Source organism: Ranitomeya variabilis, chromosome 7 (genome assembly GCF_051348905.1).
Source record: "Ranitomeya variabilis isolate aRanVar5 chromosome 7, aRanVar5.hap1, whole genome shotgun sequence".
NCBI classification, from domain to species: Eukaryota; Metazoa; Chordata; class Amphibia; order Anura; family Dendrobatidae; genus Ranitomeya; species Ranitomeya variabilis.
Genome location: NC_135238.1, coordinates 30,498,996 through 30,526,927, shown reverse-complemented (window position 1 = coordinate 30,526,927; position 27,932 = coordinate 30,498,996). Strand labels below are relative to the sequence as shown.

Below are 27,932 nucleotides of genomic sequence, written 5' to 3'. Positions count from 1 at the left end.
CAGTAGAACATAGCAAAGACTTTTAAGGGTTGTTATTATTATACATCACTTTACTCTGTAGATAAATCTTATTTGGAGACACTAAGACGAGACTTCCATATTTGCATTCCAGAACTCATTCTTAGATCCGAAGTTCTCTTTTTTCTCAAATGTGAATACAAACCCCTAGAATCTCCTATACCGATGTAGAACTCTATTGGTAGCTAAATAATCACAAACCGAAAGGCCCATGGCAAAGGTGGTTTTTCCCTCCCATACTTCAAAATTCTCATAGATAGTCTCAGCTCCTCACATATTGGCATCATTCAACACTCTAGCTAATGGTTCTACATTGAAGAGACCATTTGCAATATAATCCTAAATTCTTACTTGCTAAAGTTGATATTGTCCCTATATCCCTATGTGTCTGCCAGGGTTCTGGTAAACAAGATTGTCTCTTCTCCCATCTCATATTTATTCTGTTATCCCTTTTTTAAGATCAGGAAGAGGTTTGGTGTTTGGAAAGTGAATGAACAAAGCATTTTTTTAGCCATCATTATCTTATACGTTCTTTTTGAAATCAATGACAGGTTTGGTGCTTGGAAAGTGAAGAAGCAATTGCTTCTTTAGCAGTCAAAAAATTATTTATTTTTTCAAGATCAGGAATAGGTTTGGTGTTTTGAAAGTGAATTAACAATGTCCTTGTTATCACTTTTCCTTGGAGGAAAAGTGATAGAACAGAAGGACGATCAGTAACTGAGCAGGAATCCTGTGAGGAGGATGTGACGGCCGATAATGTAACTGCCTGACCTGTGAGATCCTGACACCACAGTGTAATGTTCTGAGCAGGGAACTCTCAGCAATCTCCTACACATGATCGTCCATTCCCCATCACAGACCTCCTGCCTGTAGCCGTAGGACGGATCTGTAATGGGGAGACATGGTGGGATCTGCTGGGAGAGCAGAATTGGTCTTCCCTGAAATGTCTCTTGTAGGACACGTCCCTGACCAGTATATCGTCTCCACAATACTGATTGTGACGGGAAAGGGAAGATCTGATTGTCTCCGGGTCAGACACACGGGCACATCACAGCATGTGGAGGACACGGAATCATTCTCTATAGCCATGAGAGGAAACCGGGGCGGATACTGCGCCGCTAACCTGGAAATCTGCAGATTCCTGTGTGGGATGTAAGAGACCAATGATCGCTCAACACAAGCAGATTCCCCGATATCGGTCCTGGGACCACGTGTTATATGAAGACAAAGGACTGGAAAAAGCGGGAACTGTAAGCGTGTTACCATTGGCAACATTAGCTCCTCCCTCTGCTGATTGGCTGAACACAGGACTGTTAGGGGGGGGTTGAATTTCCCCGCAGCTTCTAAATGTAATGACGTCACTTCCACTGTAATGTAATGACGTCATTTCCCTAGATCAACTCCACCGACCACAAATGTCTCCTGTTATTTGATAAACAAGAGAATAATTAACTAATAAACGAGACCCCAGAATGCCGAGATCTGTGCAGCAAGGGGTTAAATAAGAAGTCCCAGAACACAGAGCAACTCACCGAGAAATGCCCAGATTATTCCGGACAAGGTTTTCTCACCATCTCCCTCGTCACCATTAATTCCCTCCGTTGCTTCACCTGCTATTTCCCGTCACCAGACGCAGAGCCCCGGGCGGTGAGAGCAGACACCTCGGGGAGACTCCATATAGTGCAGTGATATCTCCAGATGGTGCTGGAAACCCCTGTAATTCTGTATACCTCCATATAACAATGCAGTGCACATCTGTATACTGCTGTATGCCCCCTGTAATGCAGAAATCCCCACACACAGCAGTAAACCTTCCATGTAGAAATAATTACCTCTATATAGTAATGTATCTTTACGAATAGTCCTTTCTACCCCCATATAGTGCGACATACTGTGATGTAGCGGTTTGCGGTATAGTGCAGTAAGTGTCCGGTAAGGGCATCACAGCAGTATGCATGGCCCCCTCACACATACAGTTATGAGCTACCATCCTCTGTGGAAGTTACATATGGAAACGGGGAAAAAAGATCAGAAATGACCCTCAATATTACTGAATTACGAATGTACTTTTTATCAAGATCCATTTTAAGTTATTCTACCGGATTTTCCCCTCTTGGATGGTTTTGTCTATCAAGACCCCGGTAGGGAAACATTTAGTCAAGATATAGTTGAGAGCTCTTATCTTGTAGGTTGAGTTTTACTAACATGTTTTTATTTTCCCTTATTAAGGTCATTCAATTAAAGCTATCATATTACTTTTCTCCTGTTACGCGGTTAGTATTATAACAGTACGCTTGTCTTTCTCCAACCTGCTTGGATCTGTGTCTTATCCTACACTTTCCTCAACTTTGATCCCTTTTTCTTACCCTATTAAAATTTATTTTTACCGTCCCTCTTTTCTTTGTTTGTTGTATAAAACTCTATGTGTGTATTTGACAAATCGCGCTGCGCTCAGTGGCTTTTCATTCCAGCTCTTGCTCCATGGATCGTCCTGATTCTTTGTGGTCTCATAGTCCTCTTGTATTAATTGAAGTTCATGATTCTCACTTTGTTTCTCCAAACATTTATTAACTAAATGACTCCAGTCCTAATGCAAAATTACAGGAATGCGCCCGTTTTTTTTTTTTTTTTTTTGTTTTTTTTTTGTTTGTTTCTTTTAATTGTTAGTCATGTGAAAAGTGTACTGGCAGCAACCCAAAATAGAAAAATAATCCCTACTACATCGGCCTCTATAGTGCCAGAGGCATTTACTTTCTTATAAGCAGAACTTCCTTCTTAGGGCTCCTTACTCACCGGCAATACCCCGGCACTGCACCCCGCACAGAGGAGCGGAGCGTGCGGCTGCATCTATTCCTATGCGGCCGCATGCTCCGATCTGAGTGCCGGGTGCAGAGCCGGGTTTTAAACATGCGAGACTCATCCGAGTTGCTTGCAAGTGAGTAGTAGCCCTCTGGAGTCCCTGATTAGTGGCGCAGTATCCGCAGAAGCGGCGCTGGACATAGCGGGGAGCCGGTACACGGACTGATCGGTGGCCCCATCCTACTCGCAGGTGATTTGTTGCTTCGGACATTCCCGCTCCGTTACTGCCGGTGCTCACCAGTTGTTTCTAGTTGGGGAAATGTCGCAGCGATCAGTCCTGGGCTCTGCACAGACAATCTGGTCAGCTGAGAGAGATCCGGGTGAGGAGCACAGGGGAGAGGCCGAGATCCGATCACTGCTCCTCTGCCGCTTGCAATAGGTGGCGTCCTCCGATCACTTGCGACAGTGAGAACATCAGTGAGAGAATCGCACCGACCCGAGAGCAATAAAGTCACAACCGGCAGCAAAGTTATCAGGTTGATCACAGGATCTACCAAGGTAAAAGCTCCTATATGGAAGAATGCAGCACTATAGGGGGGCATACATCACTATGCATGGGTAAAAACGAGACATGGGGGTTTCCAGCGCTCTATTGAGGGTATGCAGTGCAACATGGTGTGTGTAGCACTATAAGGGGAGTATATAGCACATATGGACGGGGGTTACAGTGCTACATGCGATACACAGCATTATGTGTAAGGTATACAGCACCGTCTGGAGTTTATACAGTGCAATATGGAGTTGTAAAGCACTATATGAGGGTATACATTGCTATATGGGCATACATTGCACTATATGAGGGTATACATTGCTATATGGGCATACATCGCACCATACGGGGGTACGCAGCAGTATATGGGGATTTACAGCACAGTCTGATGGAGGGGAGATTTATTTATGGAATAACCAATGAACTTCAGAGGGCGGAGCTTCTGATGTTGATCACCTGATTTTCTCACCCAATAGCACAGCGATCTGTCATCAGTGCTCATTTGCATGGTCGGGCTATAAATGCTGCTGCTCTGGGAGAGTCAGGATCATTTTCCTCTCACTTGTGACAAGAACTATTTGCTTTCATTATGGCTGATCCCAAATCTGCCCCAGCGCCCAAGAAGGGCTCCAAAAAAGCCGTGACCAAGACCCAGAAGAAGGACGGCAAGAAGCGGAGGAAGAGCAGGAAGGAGAGCTACGCCATCTACGTGTACAAGGTGCTGAAGCAGGTCCACCCCGACACCGGCATCTCCTCCAAGGCCATGGGCATCATGAACTCCTTCGTCAACGACATCTTCGAGCGCATCGCAGGGGAAGCCTCCCGCCTGGCTCACTACAACAAGCGCTCCACTATCACCTCCCGGGAGATCCAGACCGCCGTGCGCCTGCTGCTGCCCGGAGAGCTGGCCAAGCACGCCGTGTCCGAGGGCACCAAGGCCGTCACCAAGTACACCAGCGCCAAGTGATCGGCTCCTTCCTCTGCTCCTCACCCCAAAGGCTCTTCTAAGAGCCACCCACACCCTCACTAGAAGAGCTGCTTCTCCGCTGCCTCGTTAGGTTTTGTTCCGTCCTCATCTGCAGATGTGTCCTAGTGAGATGTAGATGGTGCGCGGTATTTGGCGTCCTGCTCCTCACTGATCTGCGGCCTTTCTAGCACACAGGTGTCTGGTTCCCGGGTTAGTAGCGCAGTAGTTGTTCCCTATAAGACCAGCTGCGGGGAGGGAGCGGGATGTGATTGGTTTCACCGAGCACAGGAGGTGGCTGCCGGCTCAAGCTCCGGTCTTAAGGTACCTTCACACCAAACGACTTTACAACGAGAACGACAACGATCCGTGACGTTGCAGCGTCCTGGATAGCGATATCGTTGTTTGACACGCAGCGTCAAATGAATTCATTTATTAGAGCAGATCGGGGAGCGCTGTATGTATCAAGTCCCCGAGAAGCTCCATCCCCAGAAGAGTCTCATACAGAATCATAGAGAAAAGACTCGGCTCCATCTAATCCGGTTACAACCTCACCAGAATAATAATGGCGACCGATCAGGAGAACAATCCCCGTGTTTGGGGGCATGACAGAAACCTAACAGATTTATGGGGGATATATCCGCACACTGCCTCCCAGAGACCCCTCTATGCGCACAGTACAAGCCCCGATGTGATGCGGTTACTACAGTGCTGCCGTGAGGTGAATGTGTTGATTCTGCTGCATATTATACTGAACAGGGGGCAGCGAATATTCACAGGGAATGTGGCTGTATGAGGCAGCTGGATAGATGGACGCCCTATGTACCGGGTACGGAGACTCCTGTGTGATGACCACGTCCTGGACACTAATGTTTCGGATGGATGGCGCCTCTGAAGACTATTATAACCTCACCAGGATAATAATGGCGACCGATAAGAAAACCCATCCCCGTGTTTGGGGGCAGACAGCTGGGAGGGCAGGACCCGGTATTATCAGCGGGGTAGAGCTGCCCCCACCGGTATACACAGCGACCGCCGCTACCAGCAGAGGGGCCGGTAATAATCCGACGGACAAAGAACAGAGATTGAGCGGGAAATTCAAAACCAGCAACGGATCTGTAATCAGCCAATGAGCGAGAGACATCCGCAGTCGCCGACCAATCCCAGATACAGGAATATCCGCCTCCATTTAACTCCTTAGTGGCCGTGTGTGTGCGGCGACTTCCCCCACCCGAGACCCGGCAGCGTCACATCAGGCTCCTGGCAGAACATAGGAGACTTGTCTTAGTCGGGCAGTGATAGGATCAGCGCGGACACCGCAGGGAATCTGCACAGGATAATAAGCGGGTGAGTGAGGAGCCTCCTCCTGTGTAGATGGAGCGGAGGAGAAGCCCTGACAGGGATTAACCCCTCTCCCGCCAGCCTGTCAGTGCAGATTGAGTGTCGCTCGCAGAACTCGGCCTCAGAATAATCTGCAGATAGCCGGAAATTAGCCCTTATTGATGGAGGACTTTGTGCAGTGATTGGGACAGATAATGGCGATTCCCCCATAGATCCAGGAAGCGGCTAGTCAGCGGTGGAAGGCTGTCAATTCAGGGAGATGTCTCGGTAGTAGCCGCACCCAGTGCTCTATGAGGAGCCGGCTTCCCTCAGGAGCTTCGTCCCCGGTATAAACTGTACTTAGCCCTCGTGTGTGTGATCTCAGTAACATGGAGCCGGATCAGTCACTTCAGCCATGAATCTCTGCTCTGTGATGACCGCAGATCTCCTGTGCTCGGTCCGATTGATGATCACATCCCGCAGCAGAACATTAGCGGCTCATTCCTTTGCCGGCGGAGGTTGTTTGTTCTCCGGATTTGTATCACATCCGGCTAAAGCGATTTCACCATTTCTATCGGCCCCGTGCAGGTCCAGTCCCCATCACAGCTGTGGGAGCTTCTGTGCGGCTCCTCTACCAGTGGCGCAGCGCTTTCTGTAGCTATAGACTCCTGTCCTCTCAGCTCTGGGTCCTAGTGCCGCTGCCTCAAGTAAATCGACTGACATGTGGCCCAAAAAATGCGGCCTCAGCACCGGAGCCGCCATCCATACCAGAGTCTAGTGATCAGGACGCGGTCACATAGGAGTCTACACTCCGAGGCCATTCATCAATCCAGCCGCTTTCACTATTCGCAGCCCTCCTACAACCCACACGGATCTGAGCAGGAAGATACAATGTCAGAATCTCCTTTACTCAACATCAGGACGTGGATTTCTGCTCCGTAGTATCAGCAGAATATGGTAGAACTGTGCACAAATTACTATAAACGGCCCAGTGCGGATATATCCCCCCTTACACATGTACAGCGTGTATAAAGCCTGCACTGGCAGTCACACAAGCACAGTGACCATTAGACCCCAGCAGTCAGGGGCAGCCTCTCATGTAAGATGTGGGTGGCTCTGAAAAGAGCCTTTGGGGTGTGAGCATGGAGCAGAGAACACAATTAACCTCCGAAGCCGTAGAGAGTGCGGCCCTGGCGCTTGAGCGCGTACACCACGTCCATGGCGGTGACGGTCTTCCTCTTGGCGTGCTCGGTGTAGGTGACTGCGTCACGGATCACGTTCTCCAGGAAGACTTTCAGGACACCGCGAGTCTCCTCATAGATGAGGCCGGAGATGCGCTTGACGCCTCCTCTGCGAGCTAGACGGCGGATGGCAGGCTTGGTGATGCCCTGGATGTTATCACGGAGCACCTTCCTGTGCCGCTTGGCGCCGCCCTTCCCGAGACCTTTTCCTCCTTTACCGCGACCAGACATCTTCCACGTAGTCAGCAGAACACGATGACTGAGCAGCGCAGAGTCCTTCTTTATATAGCGAGTGAGCGGACCGGAGCGAGAACCGCAGAGATGACGCGTTTCCGGAGCGAGATTTCTAGTACTAAATTTGCAGTTAGCCCCTCCCTTTCGTCTCTGATTGGTTGAGCACAGAACGGTTGGCGATTTTGAATTTCCCGATTATTGTCCTCTTATTTTCCCGCTTCTCCATTCTTCTCACCTCGGCGCTGCTGCTAGATCTGTTGGTTATTTTGATTTGTGCTTTCATTGTAGTTCCTGCTGCTATTTTCCAGCTTGTTAGAAAGTAGAATACAAAAATGTATTTTAGGGACAATGATCTACAGAAAACTCATCTGATCCCCGGCAGTCACTGTGGTGCCGGATTGGCGGCCATTACCGGTCCCTCAGAGCAGGGAGCTGCATGTAACCAGACCCCCGGCGTCTCCAGCCCCAGAGAACATAGGAGAACTCAAATACACGATAATTACATAACGACCCACCCACCACAAATGTGATCTGTAGCGATGGGGGGAGGGAGAAAAGCGGAGACACAAAATCCAGCATCTACACAGAGAGCACAGCTGTATATAGTATATATAGTGCACATCACATCTGTACTGCCCAGATCAGCAGTGTAATAAGTGTCACTGATAATAGAGGAGTGTGTACAGTATATACAGCAGTGTACAGTGCAGTGTACAGTATATACAGCAGTATACAGTATATAAAGCAGTGTACAGTATATAGAGCAGTGTACAGTATATACAGCAGTGTGTACAGTATATACAGCAGTGTACAGTGTATAGAGCAGTGTACAGTGTATAGAGCAGTGTACAGTATATAGAGCAGTGTACAGTATATAGAGCAGTGTGTACATTATATACAGCAGTGTACATTATATTGAGCAGTGTACATTATATGCAGCAGTGTGTACAGTATATACAACAGTGTGTACATTATATACAGCAGTGTACATTATATGCAGCAGTGTGTACAGTATATACAGCAGTGTGTACATTATATAGAGCAGTGTGTACATTATATACAGCAGTGTGTACAGTATATAGAGCAGTGTGTACAGTATATAGAGCAGTGTGTACATTATATACAGCAGTGTGTACAGTATATAGAGCAGTGTGTACATTATATACAGCAGTGTGTATAGTATATAGAGCAGTGTGTACAGTATATACAACAGTGTGTACAGCATATACAGCAGTGTGTACATTATATTGAGCAGTTTACATTATATGCAGCAGTGTGTACAGTATATACAACAGTGTGTACAGCATATACAGCAGCGTGTACATTATATTGAGCAGTGTACAGTATATACAGAGCAGACAAAGAGGGAGTTAAGTATTGTTGAGCGGCGCCGTGGCTCAGTGGTTAACACTGCAGCCTTGCAGCACTGGTGTCCGTTTTTTTTCTTTAGTTTCCGGACGGACAGATATCGGAAATGTGTTTGTGTCCTGCGATCACTGGTCACTTACGTTCCATACAGGAGTCTAATAGGTAGATATATATCCAGGTCCAGGGATCACAGAAAAACGTATTTGGAAATAATACAAAAAAACTCACAAACTGCATAAGGAGTCACAGGGGATGTACACTTACACTAGGCAGACGCGGTTCTGACTTACTAATAAATACGTTTTTATGGGATGCCTGGAGCTGGATCTGTCCCCCACTAAATGATTCAGTGTCTCGTGTCCCTTTCTACTTTTGGGGGAGATGACGTTTTACCTTTTTCCTTCTACTTAGTCTAGATAGGTTTTCAGTATCAAGGGAGAAGTATCAAGGGAGAAGTATCCGCTTTCAAGAATACAAGGAACATAACTTTCCCTCGTGACTCCATCACACCGGAGTGCCGGGAATATAAGGAAACGAGGTCCAGCAGTTTAGAGAGAACTTATAAGGGGATGAGGAGTCTCTAAAACGCTGATTGATTTTATCTAGGCAAAACGACTATAGAACTGCTGCAAACTCCTGCAGAGAAATGAACAACTAGTCCGGATACATGATGCATTCAGGATCAGCCCTGTGTGGCGGAGGTTAGGAATGAGCTCGTATGGAGGGAGGATTTGGTGGCTCTGAAAAGAGCCTTTGTGGTACAGTCAGGTCTTGAGAACAGATCTAAGCTCTCTCCCCACGGATCCGGCGGGCCAGCTGGATGTCTTTGGGCATGATGGTGACCCTCTTGGCGTGGATGGCGCACAGGTTGGTGTCCTCAAACAGCCCCACCAGATAAGCCTCGCTGGCCTCCTGCAGGGCCATCACGGCCGAGCTTTGGAAGCGCAGATCAGTCTTGAAGTCCTGGGCGATCTCTCTCACCAGTCGCTGGAAGGGAAGTTTACGGATCAGCAGCTCGGTGGATTTCTGATAGCGGCGGATCTCACGGAGAGCGACTGTTCCCGGGCGGTAACGATGGGGCTTCTTCACTCCACCAGTGGCCGGAGCGCTCTTCCTGGCGGCCTTAGTGGCCAGCTGCTTGCGGGGAGCTTTCCCTCCGGTGGATTTACGGGCGGTCTGCTTGGTTCTGGCCATAGCTCTGTATAGAAGAGAACAGAAGTGATGAGAGGAGCGGAGAGAGCGGGATATTTATACTCCTCTGCTCCTAGTCTCGCTCCATGTGGACACGCCCCCTGCATACCATTGGTTATTTTGTAGAAGGTGAGCAGCCAATAACGTGTGATGTCCGCGACCAATCACTGCACAGAGAAGGTTCAGCCTGACTCACACTTCAGATATTACTTGCTGCTCTGAAACACAGGGTCGCATCAAATCTCCAGGCGGCTAATACAGCGGAAGCTCCGGTTCTAGATTCCCAGTGCCCGGAGCTGTACAGTGGCTCCTCTATAATCAGTCACTGAGGCTTCAACTCTCACATCGGAGTAATAACCTCACACCCCTATTACTGAGATGAGGGTTACATGTGGTGATAACTGATTAGGATGATACAAGTGTCGTGATCTCTGCTGCACATCGGCCCCTTCCCTCCATTAATGACACAGAATTGTCACCTGTAGGCACTGATCATACAGCTCTGCGGGGAGGTGGTGGCACTGATCATACAGCTCTGCGGGGAGGAGGTGGTGGCACTGATCATACAGCTCTGAGGGAAGGAGGTGGTGGCACTGATCATACAGCTCTGCGGGGAGGAGGTGGTGGCACTTATCATACAGCTCTGCGGGGAGGAGGTGGTGGCACTGATCATACAGCTCTGCGGGGGGGAGGTGGTGGCACTTATCATACAGCTCTGCGGGGAGGAGGTGGTGGCACTGATCATACAGCTCTGAGGGGAGGTGGTGGCACTGATCATACAGCTCGGAGGGGAGGTGGTGGCACTGATCATACAGCTCTGCGGGGAGGTGGTGACACTGATCATACAGCTCTGAGGGAAGGACGTGGTGGCACTGATCATACAGCTCTGAGGGAAGGAGTTGGTGGCACTGATCATACAGCTCTGCGGGGAGGTGCTGGCAATTATCATACAGCTGAGGGGAGGAGGTGGTGGCACTGATCATACAGTTCTGAGGGGAAGAGGTGGTGGCACTGATCATACAGCTCTGCGGGGAGGTGCCGGCAATTATACAGCTGAGGGGAGGAGGTGGTGGCACTGATCATACAGCTCTGAGGGGAGGAGGTGGTGGCACTTATCATACAGCTCTGCGGGGAGGTGGTGGCACTGATCATACAGCTCTGAGGGGAGGAGGTGGTGGCACTGATCATACAGCTCTGAGGGGAGGAGGTGGTGGCTCTGATAAGAGCCTTTGTGGTATAAGTACAGGAGCAGCTCCGCTTATTTCTTAGCCGCTGGCTTCTTGGCTTTCGCAGCCTTCTTAGCCGGACTCTTGGCAGCTTTGGGTTTGGCCGCCTTCTTAGCCGGACTCTTCGTCGCCTTCTTGGGCTTGGGAGCGGCTTTCGGCTTCTTGGGGCTCTTGGCCGCTTTCTTGGCAGCTGCTGCGGGCTTCTTGGCCTTTTTCGGGCTCTTCTTGGCCGCGGTCGGAGCCTTCTTTAGCTTCTTCGGAGATTTGGCGGCTTTCTTGGCAGCAGCGGGTTTCTTGGGCTTGGCCGCAGCTGCTGACTTCTTCTTGGCCACTTTCTCCTTCGTCTCCTGTTTCTTGTTCAGCTTGAAGGACCCGGAGGCGCCGCTGCCCTTCACCTGGAGGAGGGCGCCCTTGGTGACCAGAGACTTGACGGCCAGCTTCAGGCGGCTGTTGTTCTTCTCTACATCGTATCCTCCGGCAGACAGAGCCTTCTTCAGGGCGGCCAGAGACACCCCGCTGCGCTCCTTGGAGGCGGACACGGCTTTCACGATCAGCTCGGAGACGCTGGGGCCGGAGGGTTTATGGCTTTTCTTGGCGGCGGATTTCTTCGGCTGCTTCTTGGATTTGGCGGCCGGTTCTGCGGGAGGGGGAGCGGCGGCTGGCGCGGTCTCTGCCATTATGTGCTGCGGAAATAAAACGAAAATTTCTTCTGATAGGAAGGAAACCACTGAGGCCGGAGCTGGAGGCGCCTGTATATGTACAGGCTTACTGCGCACTGATTGGCTGCTGAGCTGCACCGTCCTGAGCATCTATTGGCTGATAGTGGACACAGGCCCCGCCTCATCCCAGCTGAGTCCGAGTGAAGCTCCGCTCTCCCCTTGTGCTTCCCTGCCCGGGAGAAAAGCCCTTTACCGGCTAACACCGGACAGCAGAGCGCGCTTCCTCCATCGCTTCTCCTGCTCCAACATCTCCACCGACCGTTTGTAGCCGTCACTAACAGAGAAGTCGGGAAAGAGCGGAGAGGAAATCCCGCGATCATCGCCGACGTCCTCCCGATCTGCACATCGCTGTGTATCCGGGGAGATAAATCTGCTGCGGGAGCTCGTTCCTCCTATTCCCGGCTCTTGTCACCATCACAGGGATCTTTACTCCAATGTCTATCGTACAGGAAGCTGATTGTACGATGTGGGGACGAGCTGGAGCTGCTGAGAGCCCAGAAGGATAACACAGGCGACGGCCTCCGCTGACTGCCCCCTCCCTGACCTGTGATATCTCTGTACCCCGTATGTGCAGAGTATTGGGGGGACACGTGTTCCACATCAGTAGATGATCCACATCGGGGGCTCACTGCAATCACCTGCCTGATATCGTGTCTTACCCCGTGTGAAGCTGTGACCGCTGCGGCCTGTAATGGAGGGAAGAGCTCTGATAAGGCGACAGCTGCACATTGCGACTCTCCGGGGAGGAAACTGTGAACTATTAACGGATTTATGTGACCCCCACTATTGTGCAAAAGGGGAATATTGGGAGAAAAGCGGAGACGCAAAATCCAGCGTCTACACAGAGCACAGCTGTATATAGTATATATAGTGCAACACATCACATCTGCACAGCCCAGATCAGCAGTGTAATAAGTGTCACTGATAATAGAGGAGTGTGTACAGTATATACAGCAGTGTACAGTATATAGAGCAGTGTGTACAGTATATAGAGCAGTGTACAGTATATACAGCAGTGTGTACAATATATAGAGCTGAGTATATAGAGAAGTTTATACATTATATAGAGCAGTATGTACAGTATGTACAGTATATACAGCAGTGTGTACAGTATATAGAGCAGTGTGTACAGTATAGAGCAGTCTCTCCTCTCTTTCTCTCTCCTTCTCTTCTCTCTCTCTTTCTTTCTCTCTCTTTCGCTCTATCTCTCTTTACCTCTCTTTCTCTGTCTCTCTTTCCCTCTATTTCTCTCTGTCTTTCTCTCTCTTTCTCTCTCTCTCTCTCTCTCTCTCTCTCTCTCTGGGAGAGATGATCAATCCTTCATGTCAGCACCTCTCCAGAATGAGGCTGGTGTACTAGATTTTCTAGGCACTGCCATCTGCGCTCGGTGCTGCTGTAATCCCTTTCATCATTATAGTTTTTCCTCTGCACGTTTCCACATCCAGCCAAGTGATCGCTGGGTCCATTATACCCATCAGCATTGGCGATACTTCAATATGTTGCAAAGGAGAAGACAGAAGTGGTGATAACCCGCCTCTGTCTTCCCTAAAGTGTCTCCGCTGTGGTGCGGGATGATATGCTATGGAAATTTAATAATCATTAATTGTGTCCTCCCAACAGGATCTGGTGCCCCATCTAATGGACATTCTATGTCATGGCACGGAAGGTTTCCCCAGGAGGGCGGTGGTGAAAGTGTTTACTAATTGGCTATGGAACGGTCACATGCAAATCTCCAAGACTCGGACACCGTGCTGTCCCAGATTCTGGAGACGACGTGCAGGGAATTGGATTGGGAGGTGAAGGTGAACGCAATGGACTTGGCAGATTCCTATATGTCCCAAACATTGGAGATGGGGCCATCCCTAACGTGCCCTTACACTATAGGGCTGCCATCTAGCAGAAGCTCAGGTTCCATCTCAGACGCTCTGGTTACCTGTGAACGAGTCGGGCTTTTCCAGGCCTTATTGACTTGTCTTTGTGACTCTGAACGGCCAGTGGCATTAAAGGCTTGTGAAATCCTTCTCGCTGTGAAGTCCAAACTGTGCAGTGGGGACACCGATCCCTCCGTACAGCATGGAAGAGACTGGCTGGAGCACACGATGAAAGAGAAGCAAATAGCAGGTGGGGAAGGTGCTGGGGACCGGCAGGAGCGCCCACCAGAATGGGCCACTGGGGTCATAAAGAAGATGGATTTGGATAACCAAAGCCACCTTATGGGTGGGGAGAAATGCACGATGCAGATTGCTACTGATGGGAAGTTTAAGGGACATTTTTGCTGCAAAAATAATGCCTTTTGTGCTGTAATTTGCAGTGAATCCCACCTGTTTTTTTCCTACAGTGCCCTACTGGGACCCAGAAGCCATCCTACAGCTACTCAGTAACCAACCTGCAGCATTTAATGGGGGCACTGCCTTAACGTCTAAGGGCTACTACTCACTTGCAAGCAACTCGGATGAGTCTCGCATGTTTAAAACCCGGCTCTGCACCCGGCACTCAGATCGGAGCATGCGGCCGCATAGGAATAGATGCAGCCGCACGCTCCGCTCCTCTGTGCGGGGTGCAGTGCCGGGGTATTGCCGGTGAGTAAGGAGCCCTAAGAAGGAAGTTCTGCTTATAAGAAAGTAAATGCCTCTGCCACTATAGAGGCCGATGTAGTAGGGATTATTTTTCTATTTTGGGTTGCTGCCAGTACACTTTTCACATGACTAACAATTAAAAGAAACAAACAAAAAAAAACAAAAAAAAAACGGGCGCATTCCTGTAATTTTGCATTAGGACTGGAGTCATTTAGTTAATAAATGTTTGGAGAAACAAAGTGAGAATCATGAACTTCAATTAATACAAGAGGACTATGAGACCACAAAGAATCAGGACGATCCATGGAGCAAGAGCTGGAACGAAAAGCCACTGAGCGCAGCGCGATTTGTCAAATACACACATAGAGTTTTATACAACAAACAAAGAAAAGAGGGACGGTAAAAATAAATTTTAATAGGGTAAGAAAAAGGGATCAAAGTTGAGGAAAGTGTAGGATAAGACACAGATCCAAGCAGGTTGGAGAAAGACAAGCGTACTGTTATAATACTAACCGCGTAACAGGAGACAAGTAATATGATAGCTTTAATTGAATGACCTTAATAAGGGAAAATAAAAACATGTTAGTAAAACTCAACCTACAAGATAAGAGCTCTCAACTATATCTTGACTAAATGTTTCCCTACCGGGGTCTTGATAGACAAAACCATCCAAGAGGGGAAAATCCGGTAGAATAACTTAAAATGGATCTTGATAAAAAGTACATTCGTAATTCAGTAATATTGAGGGTCATTTCTGATCTTTTTTCCCCGTTTCCATATGTAACTTCCACAGAGGATGGTGGCTCATAACTGTATGTGTGAGGGGGCCATGCATACTGCTGTGATGCCCTTACCGGACACTTACTGCACTATACCGCAAACCGCTACATCGCAGTATGTCGCACTATATGGGGGTAGAAAGGACTATTCGTAAAGATACATTACTATATAGAGGTAATTATTTCTACATGGAAGGTTTACTGCTGTGTGTGGGGATTTCTGCATTACAGGGGGCATACAGCGGTATACAGATGTGCACTGCATTGTTATATGGAGGTATACAGAATTACAGGGGTTTCCAGCACCATCTGGAGATATCACTGCACTATATGGAGTCTCCCCGAGGTGTCTGCTCTCACCGCCCGGGGCTCTGCGTCTGGTGACGGGAAATAGCAGGTGAAGCAACGGAGGGAATTAATGGTGACGAGGGAGATGGTGAGAAAACCTTGTCCGGAATAATCTGGGCATTTCTCGGTGAGTTGCTCTGTGTTCTGGGACTTCTTATTTAACCCCTTGCTGCACAGATCTCGGCATTCTGGGGTCTCGTTTATTAGTTAATTATTCTCTTGTTTATCAAATAACAGGAGACATTTGTGGTCGGTGGAGTTGATCTAGGGAAATGACGTCATTACATTACAGTGGAAGTGACGTCATTACATTTAGAAGCTGCGGGGAAATTCAACCCCCCCTAACAGTCCTGTGTTCAGCCAATCAGCAGAGGGAGGAGCTAATGTTGCCAATGGTAACACGCTTACAGTTCCCGCTTTTTCCAGTCCTTTGTCTTCATATAACACGTGGTCCCAGGACCGACATCGGGGAATCTGCTTGTGTTGAGCGATCATTGGTCTCTTACATCCCACACAGGAATCTGCAGATTTCCAGGTTAGCGGCGCAGTATCCGCCCCGGTTTCCTCTCATGGCTATAGAGAATGATTCCGTGTTCTCCACATGCTGTGATGTGCCCGTGTGTCTGACCCGGAGACGATCAGATCTTCCCTTTCCCGTCACAATCAGTATTGTGGAGACGATATACTGGTCAGGGACGTGTCCTACAAGAGACATTTCAGGGAAGACCAATTCTGCTCTCCCAGCAGATCCCACCATGTCTCCCCATGACAGATCCGTCCTACGGCTACAGGCAGGAGGTCTGTGATGGGGAATGGACGATCATGTGTAGGAGATTGCTGAGAGTTCCCTGCTCAGAACATTACACTGCGGTGTCAGGATCTCACAGGTCAGGCAGTTACATTATCGCCGTCACATCCTCCTCACAGGATTCCTGCTCAGTTACTGATCGTCCTTCTGTTCTATCACTTTTCCTCCCCCGCTTCATCCAGTGTCAGGACGGGCCGCTCTCGGGCAATATATCCACATGTAGAAGCTCCGAGAATGAGGAGGGGAACAGCGAATCATAGGAGAAATATCCCAATATAATCGCAGGATAAGATCCTCTAGCACCAGATGTAATCATGTATAACGGATGTCACAGATCTCACAGGGTTCATATGACAGGACTAGATAAAATCACTGCAGTGCAGAGAGCTCCGATCACAAGTCCGACTGTAAGATGCCCAAGTCCTGGTGACTCCCATCCTGGCACAAATGCTGTTTCTTATATTGATCTACAAAATAAATATAACACGATTTCCAGGGATATGGGCTGTGCCGTAATATTTCCCTGATCAGATCCGTGTGGGATGAACAGGGCAACGAATATTCACAGGGAATGTGGCTGTATGAGGCAGCTGGATAGATGGACGGCCTGTGTACCGGGTACGGAGACTCCTGTGTGATGACCACGTCCTGGACACTAATGTTTCGGTTGGATGGCGCCTCTGAAGACTATTATAACCTCACCAGGATAATAATGGCCACCGATCCCGGTGTTTGGGGGCAGACAGCTGGGAGGGCAGGACCCGGTATTATCAGTGGGGCAGAGCTGCCCCCACCGGTATCCACAGCGACCGCCGCTACCAGCAGAGGGGCCGGTAATAATCCGACGGACAAAGAACAGAGATTGAGCGGGAAATTCAAAACAAGCAACGGATCTGTGATCAGCCAATGAGCGAGAGACATCCGCAGGCGCCGACCAATCCCAGATACAGGAATATCCGCCTCCATTTAACTCCTCAGTGGCCGTGTGTGTGCTGCTCCCCACTACACACTTGCTTTACAGAAGCGGCGACTTCCCCCACCCCAGACCCGGCAGCGTCACATCAGGCTCCTGGTAGAACATAAGAGACTTGTTTTACGGGCAGTGATAGGATCAGCGCGGACACCGCAGGGAATCTGCTCCTGTATAGATGGAGCGGAGTAAGAAGCCCTGACAGGGATTAACCCCTCTCCCGCCAGCCTGTCAGTGCAATTCATGACTGATAGAAGACACAATTCTAACGAGTGCAAATTACAAATCAACAGAATATTTCTGCATTTTCTTCTGCTCCAAGACAAATATCTGTTTTCACCCCTTATCTATTCTGCTCAAAGCAAACGTTTTCTATTGTGTGAGAAACTCATTTGAGCTTGGAGCGGTAATAAGCTCCGCCCTCTGCAGCTCATTGGTGGTTCTCCAAGTCTCTTCTCCATTGGCAGCTTCAGATTCATCCAACGACAGGAGAGGAGGGCGGGGCAGCAGACTATATAAGGCGACACAACACGGTCTCTTCTACATTCGATTTTCTCTTTTTACAGTTCTCGCCATCATGTCTGGACGCGGCAAACAAGGAGGAAAGGTTCGCGCTAAAGCCAAGACCCGCTCATCCCGGGCAGGACTGCAGTTCCCAGTCGGCCGTGTGCACAGGCTTCTTCGCAAGGGCAATTACGCTGAGAGAGTCGGCGCCGGCGCTCCGGTCTATCTGGCCGCTGTGCTGGAGTATCTGACCGCCGAGATCCTGGAATTGGCCGGCAATGCTGCCCGGGACAACAAGAAGACCCGCATCATCCCCCGTCACCTGCAGCTGGCGGTGCGCAATGACGAGGAGCTGAACAGGCTGCTGGGTGGGGTGACCATTGCCCAGGGGGGCGTCCTGCCCAACATCCAGGCCGTGCTGCTGCCCAAAAAGACCGAGAGCAGCAAGGCGAGCAAGAGCAAGTGAGTGCCGCTTCTCCACGTCTGTCCACACACCCAAAGGCTCTTTTAAGAGCCCCCACATCCTCTTCCTGAGAGCTGTAATCGGCCGATGGTCCACACTAGCGTCTGCTAACACATGTGCCCCCGCGGTATCTGGAATTAGATACAACTATATACACGATCTGTGCTGCGGTCAGCAGAGGCCTGATGTCCATCCTGCCACATGTCTCCTGGTGATACCGCAGCGGCTGCTATTACCGCAGTCTTCTATAATAAATGGTCCAGAGTGTGCGGCTAATACAGTAGATGACGGGAAACTCTCCCACCAGCATTAGTGGGGAAGCCGGGTTATCATGTAACCTTCAGTGCGGCTGCTAGTAAGTTATGTCCTAACATTCCCAAACAGATGGAACTTCTAGCAGACTGCCTCTTGTTTTGGTTCTCGGTTCTCCGAGTAATGGATGCCGGGGGTTAGTCACTGTCGGCGCAGTATAGGCATCTTCTGCAGTAATCTGCATGTGTAGGTTCAGCAGGAGGCTCCTCTTTCAGTCATTTAATAAATTAAATCAACTGACATGTGCCCGAAACATGCGGCCTCAGCACCGGAGCCGCTTATAGTTTGCGGACACGACCTATTCTATTACATATTGGTGTATATATGGGATCTATGTTTATCTCAGTGGCCGCCATCCATACCAGAGTCTAGTGATCAGGACGCGGTCACATAGGAGTCTACACTCCGAGGCCATTCATCAATCCAGCCGCTTTCACTATTCGCAGCCCTCCTACAACCCACACGGATCTGAGCAGGAAGATACAAGGTGTCAGAATCTCCTTTTACTCAACACCAGGACTTGGATGTCTGCTCCGTAGTATCAGCAGAATACGGTAGAACTGTGCACAAATTACTATGAACGGCCCAGTGCGGATATATCCCTGTTCTCGATCATTAGAACAGCATCAACCAGCTTCAGAAGGAACAGACAGAACGTCTTAAAATGTACAGCGTATAAAGATGGTGTCCTCGAACAGCCCCACCAGATTGGCCTCTAATCCGATACCGATACCCGATCCCAATGCAAGTCAATGGGACGAAAATATCGGAATTAAAATAAACCCTTTATAAACTTGTAGGTTCATTCTACATGAAGGAAAACAACTAAGAATAATGTAGGATGTATTGGGGGACGTGGCGGAGACATTAAAGGCACAGAGGTTTAGCCCAATGTAATACAATAGCAGGATTTTGTTTTTTTTTTATGACGTTCGGCGGTAGAAAGATTTTGACTATGTTAATTTTTTTTTTATTTTGTCAGATATTGATGTTTCACTACTTCCACGCCCTTCACCTTCTTTTTTACTTCTCCCACACTTTCTTCTTCATTATCCTCATCATCAGCTTCTTTGACATCAACTTCTTCACCTTATTCATCTTCTTCTTCATCTTCTACCTATTATTTTTTTGATAACAAACATCCATTTACCAGGAACATAACATGGCAATTTACAGAGGCAAAAAGCAGATAGTAAAATATATATTTTATTTTATTAATATCTTAAAAAAACATACATGAACAAAAAACAAGGGAGTTTCTAAAACAGAAATGACCGGTGGCAGCAAAAAATGTGATAATTAAATATACTGGGAATAAATAAATTCATATATATTATATCAAGTGTATCACCATAAATATATAAATATTACACACAGCCTAAGTCCCTCTTCCTTAGAACAATAATATGCTTAAATGGAAAAAGTCTAATAGGGGCCAAACAACATGAGGCTTAGTATGCTGAAAAAAAGGCTATAAAGCTGAAAGAGGCTTACAAGTTGTCTCTACAAATAGATACTGCTCTGCATATGGATATGATTTATTAAAGTGCGTAGTGCTGTGCAAATATAAGTTCTATCCAAGTGTTAGCAGCAGAACAACCAATGTATTAAGCCTTAATAGCAAAATCTCCCAGTAAAATGTAGTTAGTTACTCACAATGCATAGCCACCGGAGACCCCGACAGCGCCGTTTCGCCTCACAGGCTTCCTCAAATGGGAGATTTTACTGGGAGATTTTGCTATTAAGGCTTAATACATTGGTTGTTCTGCTGCTAACACTTGGATAGAACTTATATTTGCACAGCACTACGCACTTTAATAAATCATATCCATATGCAGAGCAGTATCTATTTGTAGAGACAACTTGTAAGCCTCTTTCAGCTTTATAGCCTTTTTTTCAGCATACTAAGCCTCATGTTGTTTGGCCCCTATTAGACTTTTTGCATTTAAGCATATTATTGTTCTAAGGAAGAGGGACTTAGGCTGTGTGTAATATTTATATATTTATGGTGATACACTTGATATAATATATATGAATTTATTTATTCCCAGTATATTTAATTATCACATTTTTTGCTGCCACCGGTCATTTCTGTTTTAGAAACTCCCTTGTTTTTTGTTCATGTATGTTTTTTAAGTATTGGATATTAATAAAATAAAATATATATTTTACTATCTGCTTTTTGCCTCTGTAAATTGCCATGTTATGTTCCTGGTAAATGGATGTTTGTTATTCTAATTAAGAGGTGGGCACTTCATTATTGGACCCATTTTTTGGTAATGTATACTATTATTTTTTTGGTTACATTGTTCATATTCTTTTTATTTTACTATTATCTTCATCATATTCTACTTCTTCATCATATTCTTATTTGTGACAGGCATTCCCGTAGTTGTTATCTATAAAAGTTTGAAGATTACACCTTCCGTTCTGCCTGTCACAAAAGAGTTACATTTGTCCGCGTTCAGTTTGGCCTGCAGCATCAGGCTTTATCCAGGGGCACCACGAGGAGGAACGGACTCACCCCCATACACTGCTTAGTCTTCTTCTGCTTATAATTTAGATAATATTTTTTGCTCTGATATTTAGTGTTATGCTTAATGTTCTTCTGCTCTTTGTTCTGCAGCCTCTTGTTGTTCTGCTTCTCGGTCTTCCAGGTCGTCGTCGTCTCCAGGGTCGTCGTCTCCGGGGTCGTCGTCATCGGGGTGGTCTTCAGGGTCGTCGTCTCTGGGGTCGTCGTCATCGGGGTGGTCTTCAGGGTCATCGTCTCCAGGGTCGTCGTCATCACGGTGGTTGTCGTCTCTGGTGTCGTCGTCATCTTAGGGGTGGTCTTCCGGGTCATCGTGTTTAGTCTCTTGAACTTGGAAATGTAGCAGAAGGTACAAGAAGGCTGAGAAAATGCAGAGAACCAGCTGATGGAACTGGAACTCGGATGGCTACCCGAAGGTCCAAGAGCCAATGGAACTACCGAGGACCAGCTGACGTTACTGGAACCCGGTTACTAAGCAGGAGGTACCCGTGCCTGAAAGCACTACCAAAGACCACCTGACGTTGGTGGAACTCGGATACCCAGAGGGAGGCACCTAAGCCAAAGGCTCTGCCCGGAACCAGCTGACGGTACTGGAACCAGGATGGGGAGCAGAAGGTACAAGAGCAAAAGACACTGCAGAGAACCAGCTGACGGTGCTGGAACCCGGATGGGTAGCCGAAGGTCCAAGAGCCAATGGAACTACCGAAGACCAGCTGACGTTACTGGAACCCAGTTAATAAGCAGGAGGTACCCGTGCCTGAAAGCACTACCAAGGACCACCTGACGTTGGTGGAACTCGGATACCCAGAGGGAGGCACCTAAGCCAAAGGCTCTGCCCGGAACCAGCTGACGGTACTGGAACCAGGATGGGGAGCAGAAGGTACAAGAGCAAGTGTCTGCGTGGCTTTTGCAGGACACGATGCCGGCTGCACAGCAGGGGAACAGCTGGCGGTGCTGAACCCCACTGACACATTGGCTGGTGTTTTTCTCTGTGCAGCTAGCAGTACCGGGCCCCAACTGGCGGTGTTAGAGCCCGGGGTAAGCAGGAGGAGGAGATGGAGCAGAGTGTAGGCCGAAGCCTGCACTGGCGGCAGCTTTGGGTCTGTTGTGCCTGCGTGGCAGTTGCAGGACACGTTGCCGGCTGCACAGCAGGGGAATAGCTGGCGGTGCTGAACCCCACTGACACATTGGCTGGTGTTTGGCTCTGTGCAGCTAGCAGTACCGGGCCCCAACTGGCGGTGTTGGAGCCCGGGCTCTGCAGGGGGAGCAGAGTGTAGGCCGAAGCCTACTTGAACCAATTTCAAAGGTAACCTTTAACCCCCCCTCAGGGGTTACAAAGTAGAAGAGCCACAGCTTATGCAGCAGTAGTGCTGCACAAGTCAAAGGTTGCTCTTTTAATTTTGCTCCTTGCACACGCTGAAAGGAACACGTATAACATTTAGGCCCTTACACAGTCAAACTGATTTTGAGGCGTGAGTTCCCTTCATAAAGAGACGCAGTACAGCTGGCAAAAATGCCACCTTGGTGCTTTGCGCGGCCTCCTGAGCATCATTATTTGTTGCACAGGAGTCTGCGCTGTCGTGTTATCCCCTGGCCTTGGGCTGTTAGCGCTGACCATTCTCTGACATCATGTTATGTCGGCTGTTGCGGTTTGCGATGACCATGCATCCCAGCCCCCCAGTGTGTTAACATTGTTAAAACACTGCGGGGCTGGGATTCATGGCCTGGCGCAGTACATATGTTCGCCTCTCACACTCGGGTCCTTACACCAGCTTCAGACTGTGCGGCGTCAGCTGATCCCTTATCGCATGCCGCGGCCATGAAGACGCACAGTCTGAGGAAGGCGGAAGGAGATGAGGGACAGGCGAAGAAATGCACCGTTCATGCCCATCAATCACACCCTCGCAGTCCAAATAAATAAGATACCGAGGGGTGTTGTGTGGGGCAAGGCGGCCGCAGAGGCGCAGGCAGCCAAACAATGATATCAGAAGACGGGCAGCGCTACCAAGGAGCTTGTTGCGTATCAATACAAAGGAAAATCACACCTGAGGGATGTTTTAATGGTCGCAGAGGACTCATTTTTAGACGTGTTCACTTCAACATGGGCAAGGAGATTAAGTTTCTGAGCCACCTTGCACACATGCAGCATTACTGTCGTACAAGGTGGATGTAAAACGTAAAAACGCCTGGGGGAGGGGGGACAGGTTTCCTTCAATTTCAGTTCTTGTGTCTGCGTGGCTGTTGCAGGACACATTGCCGGCTACACAGCAGGGGAACAGCTGGCGGTGCTGAACCCCACTAACACATTGGCGAGGTGTTTGGCTCTGTGCGGACAGCACTTCTGGATGGCAACTAGCGGTGTTGGAGCCCAGGGACAGGTGGAGGAGGAGGAGGTAGGAGGAGGTAGGAGGGATTGCCACACACACAGCTGGGGAACAGCTGACGTTACTGAACCCCAATAACAGAGGAGCGACTGTTGGGACTGTGCGGACAGCACTTCTGGACGGCAACTAGCGGTGTTGGAGCCCAGGGACAGGTGGAGGAGGAGGAGGAGGTAGGAGGAGGTAGGAGGGATTGCCACACACACAGCAGGGGAACAGCTGACGTTACTGAACCCCAATAACAGAGGAGGGACTGTTGGGACTGTGCGTACAGCACTACCAGGCAACAACTAGCGGTGTTGGAGCCCAGGGACAGGTGGAGGAGGAGGAGGTGGAGGAGGTAGGAGGGATTGCCACACACACAGCTGGGAAACAGCTGACGTTACTGAACCCCAATAACAGAGGAGGGACTGTTGGGACTGTGCGTACAGCACTACCAGGCAACAACTAGCGGTGTTGGAGCCCAGGGACAGGTGGAGGAGGAGGAGGTGGAGGAGGTAGGAGGGATTGCCACACACACAGCTGGGGAACAGCTGACGTTACTGAACCCCAATAACAGAGGAGGGACTGTTGACTGTGCGCACAGCACTACCAGGCAACAACTAGCGGTGTTGGAGCCCAGGGACAGGTGGAGGAGGAGGAGGTAGGAGGAGGTAGGAGGGATTGCCACACACACAGCAGGGGAACAGCTGACGTTACTGAACCCCAATAACAGAGGAGGGACTGTGGGGACTGTGCGTACAGCACTACCAGGCAACAACTAGCGGTGTTGGAGCCCAGGGACAGGTGGAGGAGGAGGAGGTAGGAGGAGGTAGGAGGGATTGCCACACACACAGCAGGGGAACAGCTGACGTTACTGAACCCCAATAACAGAGGAGGGACTGTGGGGACTGTGCGTACAGCACTACCAGGCAACAACTAGCGGTGTTGGAGCCCAGGGACAGGTGGAGGAGGAGGAGGTAGGAGGAGGTAGGAGGGATTGCCACACACACAGCTGGGGAACAGCTGACGTTACTGAACCCCAATAACAGAGGAGCGACTGTTGGGACTGTGCGGACAGCACTTCTGGACGGCAACTAGCGGTGTTGGATCCCAGGGACAGGTGGAGGAGGAGGAGGTAGGAGGAGGTAGGAGGGATTGCCACACACACAGCAGGGGAACAGCTGACGTTACTGAACCCCAATAACAGAGGAGGGACTGTTGGGACTGTGCGTACAGCACTACCAGGCAACAACTAGCGGTGTTGGAGCCCAGGGACAGGTGGAGGAGGAGGAGGTGGAGGAGGTAGGAGGGATTGCCACACACACAGCAGGGGAACAGCTGACGTTACTGAACCCCAATAACAGAGGAGGGACTGTTGGGACTGTGCGTACAACACTACCAGGCAACAACTAGCGGTGTTGGAGCCCAGGGACAGGTGGAGGAGGAGGAGGTGGAGGAGGTAGGAGGGATTGCCACACACACAGCTGGGGAACAGCTGACGTTACTGAACCCCAATAACAGAGGAGGGACTGTTGACTGTGCGCACAGCACTACCAGGCAACAACTAGCGGTGTTGGAGCCCAGGGACAGGTGGAGGAGGAGGAGGTAGGAGGAGGTAGGAGGGATTGCCACACACACAGCAGGGGAACAGCTGACGTTACTGAACCCCAATAACAGAGGAGGGACTGTGGGGACTGTGCGTACAGCACTACCAGGCAACAACTAGCGGTGTTGGAGCCCAGGGACAGGTGGAGGAGGAGGAGGTAGGAGGAGGTAGGAGAGATTGCCACACACACAGCAGGTGAACAGCTGACGTTACTGAACCCCAATAACAGAGGAGCGACTGTTGGGACTGTGCGGACAGCACTTCTGGACGGCAACTAGCGGTGTTGGAGCCCAGGGACAGGTGGAGGAGGAGGAGGTAGGAGGAGGTAGGAGGGATTGCCACACACACAGCAGGGGAACAGCTGACGTTACTGAACCCCAATAACAGAGGAGGGACTGTTGGGACTGTGCGTACAGCACTACCAGGCAACAACTAGCGGTGTTGGAGCCCAGGGACAGGTGGAGGAGGAGGAGGAGGTGGAGGAGGTAGGAGGGATTGCCATACACACAGCAGGGGAACAGCTGACGTTACTGAACCCCAATAACAGAGGAGGGACTGTGCGTACAGCACTACCAGGCAACAACTAGCGGTGCTGTAGCCCAGGGACAGGTGGAGGAGGAGGAGGTGGAGGAGGTAGGAGGGATTGCCACACACACAGCTGGGGAACAGCTGACGTTACTGAACCCCAATAACAGAGGAGGGACTGTTGACTGTGCGCACAGCACTACCAGGCAACAACTAGCGGTGTTGGAGCCCAGGGACAGGAGGGGGAGGTGGAGGTGGAGGAGATAGGAGGGATTGCCACACACACAGCAGGGGAACAGCTGACGTTACTGAACCCCAATAACAGAGGAGCGACTGTTGGGACTGTGCGGACAGCACTTCTGGACGGCAACTAGCGGTGTTGGAGCCCAGGGACAGGTGGAGGAGGAGGAGGTAGGAGGAGGTAGGAGGGATTGCCACACACACAGCAGGGGAACAGCTGACGTTACTGAACCCCAATAACAGAGGAGGGACTGTTGGGACTGTGCGTTCAGCACTACCAGGCAACAACTAGCGGTGTTGGAGCCCAGGGACAGGTGGAGGAGGAGGAGGTAGGAGGAGGTAGGAGGGATTGCCACACACACAGCTGGGGAACAGCTGACGTTACTGAACCCCAATAACAGAGGAGCGACTGTTGGGACTGTGCGGACAGCACTTCTGGACGGCAACTAGCGGTGTTGGAGCCCAGGGACAGGTGGAAAAGCAGAGGAACACAATGTAGGCCGAAGCCTGAGAAAGTCGAAAGGGAACCTTTAACCCCCCCCCCCCAAGGCGTTTGTAGCTGAAAGAGCCAGCTTGTGCAGCACAAAAGATGCAAAAGGAAAAGGTGGCTCTTTTCATCATGCTCCTTGCAAACACAGAACTAAACACTTATAAAATGTGTCCCCTGAAACCGTGAAACCGTCCCGGAGGTGGGACTTTCCTTCATAATATGACGCAGCACAGCCGTCATTCCTACCCCCCCGGCGCCGTGCCCCGGCTCCTCAGCGTAGTTTGATTCCGTCCCGGAGCCTGCGCTGTTATGTTATCCCTTGGCCAGGCACACTTAGCGCTGCCCATCTTCTGACATCATTTGGTGTCAGGCTGGCTGCGCCTGTACGGCCGCGCTGGCCGAGAGCCCGCCTCGCAGTGTCTTCTGATTTTATCCCACTGGGGGCCTGGGATCCATGGCCATGCGCAGTGCATATCCTCGCCTCTCACTCCCCTCCCTACGGCTTCTTAAGACTGTGCGGTGTCACGGCCGTGGCATGCTATTAGGGACCAGCTGACACCGAACAGTCTGAAGAAGCCATAGGGAGATGAGTGAGAGGTGGAGGTTGAGATATGCACTGCGCATGTCCATGGATCTCAGGCCCCCAGTGGGATTAAATCAGAAGACACTGCGAGGCGAGCTCTCGGCCAGCGCGGCCGCACAGGCGCAGCCATCCTGACACCAAATGATGCCAGAAGACGGGCAGCGCTAAGTGTGCCTGGCCACGGGATAAAATAACAGCGCAGGCTCCGGGACAGAATCAAACAACGCTGAGGAGCTGGGGCGCGGCGCCGGGGGGGGGAGGAATGACGGCTGTGCTGCGTCATATTACGAAGGAAAGTCCCACCTCCGGGACGGTTTTACGGTATCAGTGGACACATTTTATAAGTGTTAAGTTCTGCGTGTGCAAGGAGCTAAACCAAAATAGCTACCTTTTCCTTGTGCAGCATTACTGCTGCACAAGGTGGCTCTTTCAGTAACAAACGCCTTGGGAGGGGGACAGATTCCCTTACATTTCAGTTGTTGTGTCAGCGTGGCGGTCGCATGACACATTGCCGGCTACACAGCTGGGGATCAGCTGACGTTACTGAAACCCAATAACACTGGGTCGTATGTTTTGACTGTGCAGACGGAACTTCTGAGCCTCAACTGGCGGTGTTGGAGCCCAGGAATTTAAGTTCAGGTGGTAGAAAGATGAACACAACAGGAGACCTGGATAACGTATACAGTGACCTAATTATTTAATCAGGAGGAGGAGTGGCAAATTCCTGCGAGATCCAGGCCTTGTTCATTTTCAGGAAAGTAAGCCGGTCAACGTTATCGGAGGATAGTCGCATGCGACGGTCAGATAGTACACCACCTGCAGCACTAAAGACACGTTCCGATAATACACTGGCCGCAGGGCAAGACAGCACCTCCAATGCATACTGGCTTAGCTCTGGCCATGTATCCAGCTTTGAGACCCAAAACTTGAAAGGGGAAGAGCCGTCTGGGAGTACAGCAAGAGGGCAAGACATGTAGTCTGTCACCATCTGACGGAACCGTTGCCTCCTGCTGACTGGAGCCGTCTGTGATGGTGTAGACTTTTGTGGGGGGCACAGAAAACTGTGCCACAGTTGGGCCATACTGGTCTTGCCTTGGGCAGAGGCACTGCTTCTGCTCCCTCTTTGTGCAGAGCCTCCACCACTGCCTGGACGCACTGAGCTGCTTTGGAATGCACTAGCAGCACTTCTCTCAGTTGGAATGGAG

The 27,932-nt window shown here is 49.9% G+C and overlaps 4 protein-coding genes across 4 annotated transcripts; 1 reads left to right on the top strand and 3 right to left on the bottom strand.

Annotated features, from left to right (window-relative positions):
• Positions 1 to 6,749: 6,749 nt before the first annotated feature.
• Positions 6,750 to 7,123, bottom strand: LOC143784961 (histone H4). Its single transcript, XM_077273574.1, has one exon. The coding sequence runs from the start codon at positions 7,121 to 7,123 to the stop codon at positions 6,812 to 6,814; it is 312 nt and encodes a 103-aa protein (XP_077129689.1). The 3' UTR covers positions 6,750 to 6,811.
• Positions 7,124 to 9,258: 2,135 nt separating this feature from the next.
• Positions 9,259 to 9,697, bottom strand: LOC143784830 (histone H3). Its single transcript, XM_077273462.1, has one exon. It carries the CDS (start codon positions 9,686 to 9,688, stop codon positions 9,278 to 9,280), a length of 411 nt encoding a protein of 136 aa, XP_077129577.1. The 5' UTR covers positions 9,689 to 9,697; the 3' UTR covers positions 9,259 to 9,277.
• Positions 9,698 to 10,920: 1,223 nt separating this feature from the next.
• LOC143784829 (histone H1.01-like) lies at positions 10,921 to 11,620 on the bottom strand. The gene has a single exon (XM_077273461.1). It carries the CDS (start codon positions 11,586 to 11,588, stop codon positions 10,944 to 10,946), a length of 645 nt encoding a protein of 214 aa, XP_077129576.1. The 5' UTR covers positions 11,589 to 11,620; the 3' UTR covers positions 10,921 to 10,943.
• A 6,048-nt stretch (positions 11,621 to 17,668) lies between these two features.
• LOC143784828 (histone H2A type 1) lies at positions 17,669 to 18,133 on the top strand. Its single transcript, XM_077273459.1, has one exon. The coding sequence runs from the start codon at positions 17,689 to 17,691 to the stop codon at positions 18,079 to 18,081; it is 393 nt and encodes a 130-aa protein (XP_077129574.1). The 5' UTR covers positions 17,669 to 17,688; the 3' UTR covers positions 18,082 to 18,133.
• Positions 18,134 to 27,932: the final 9,799 nt, after the last annotated feature.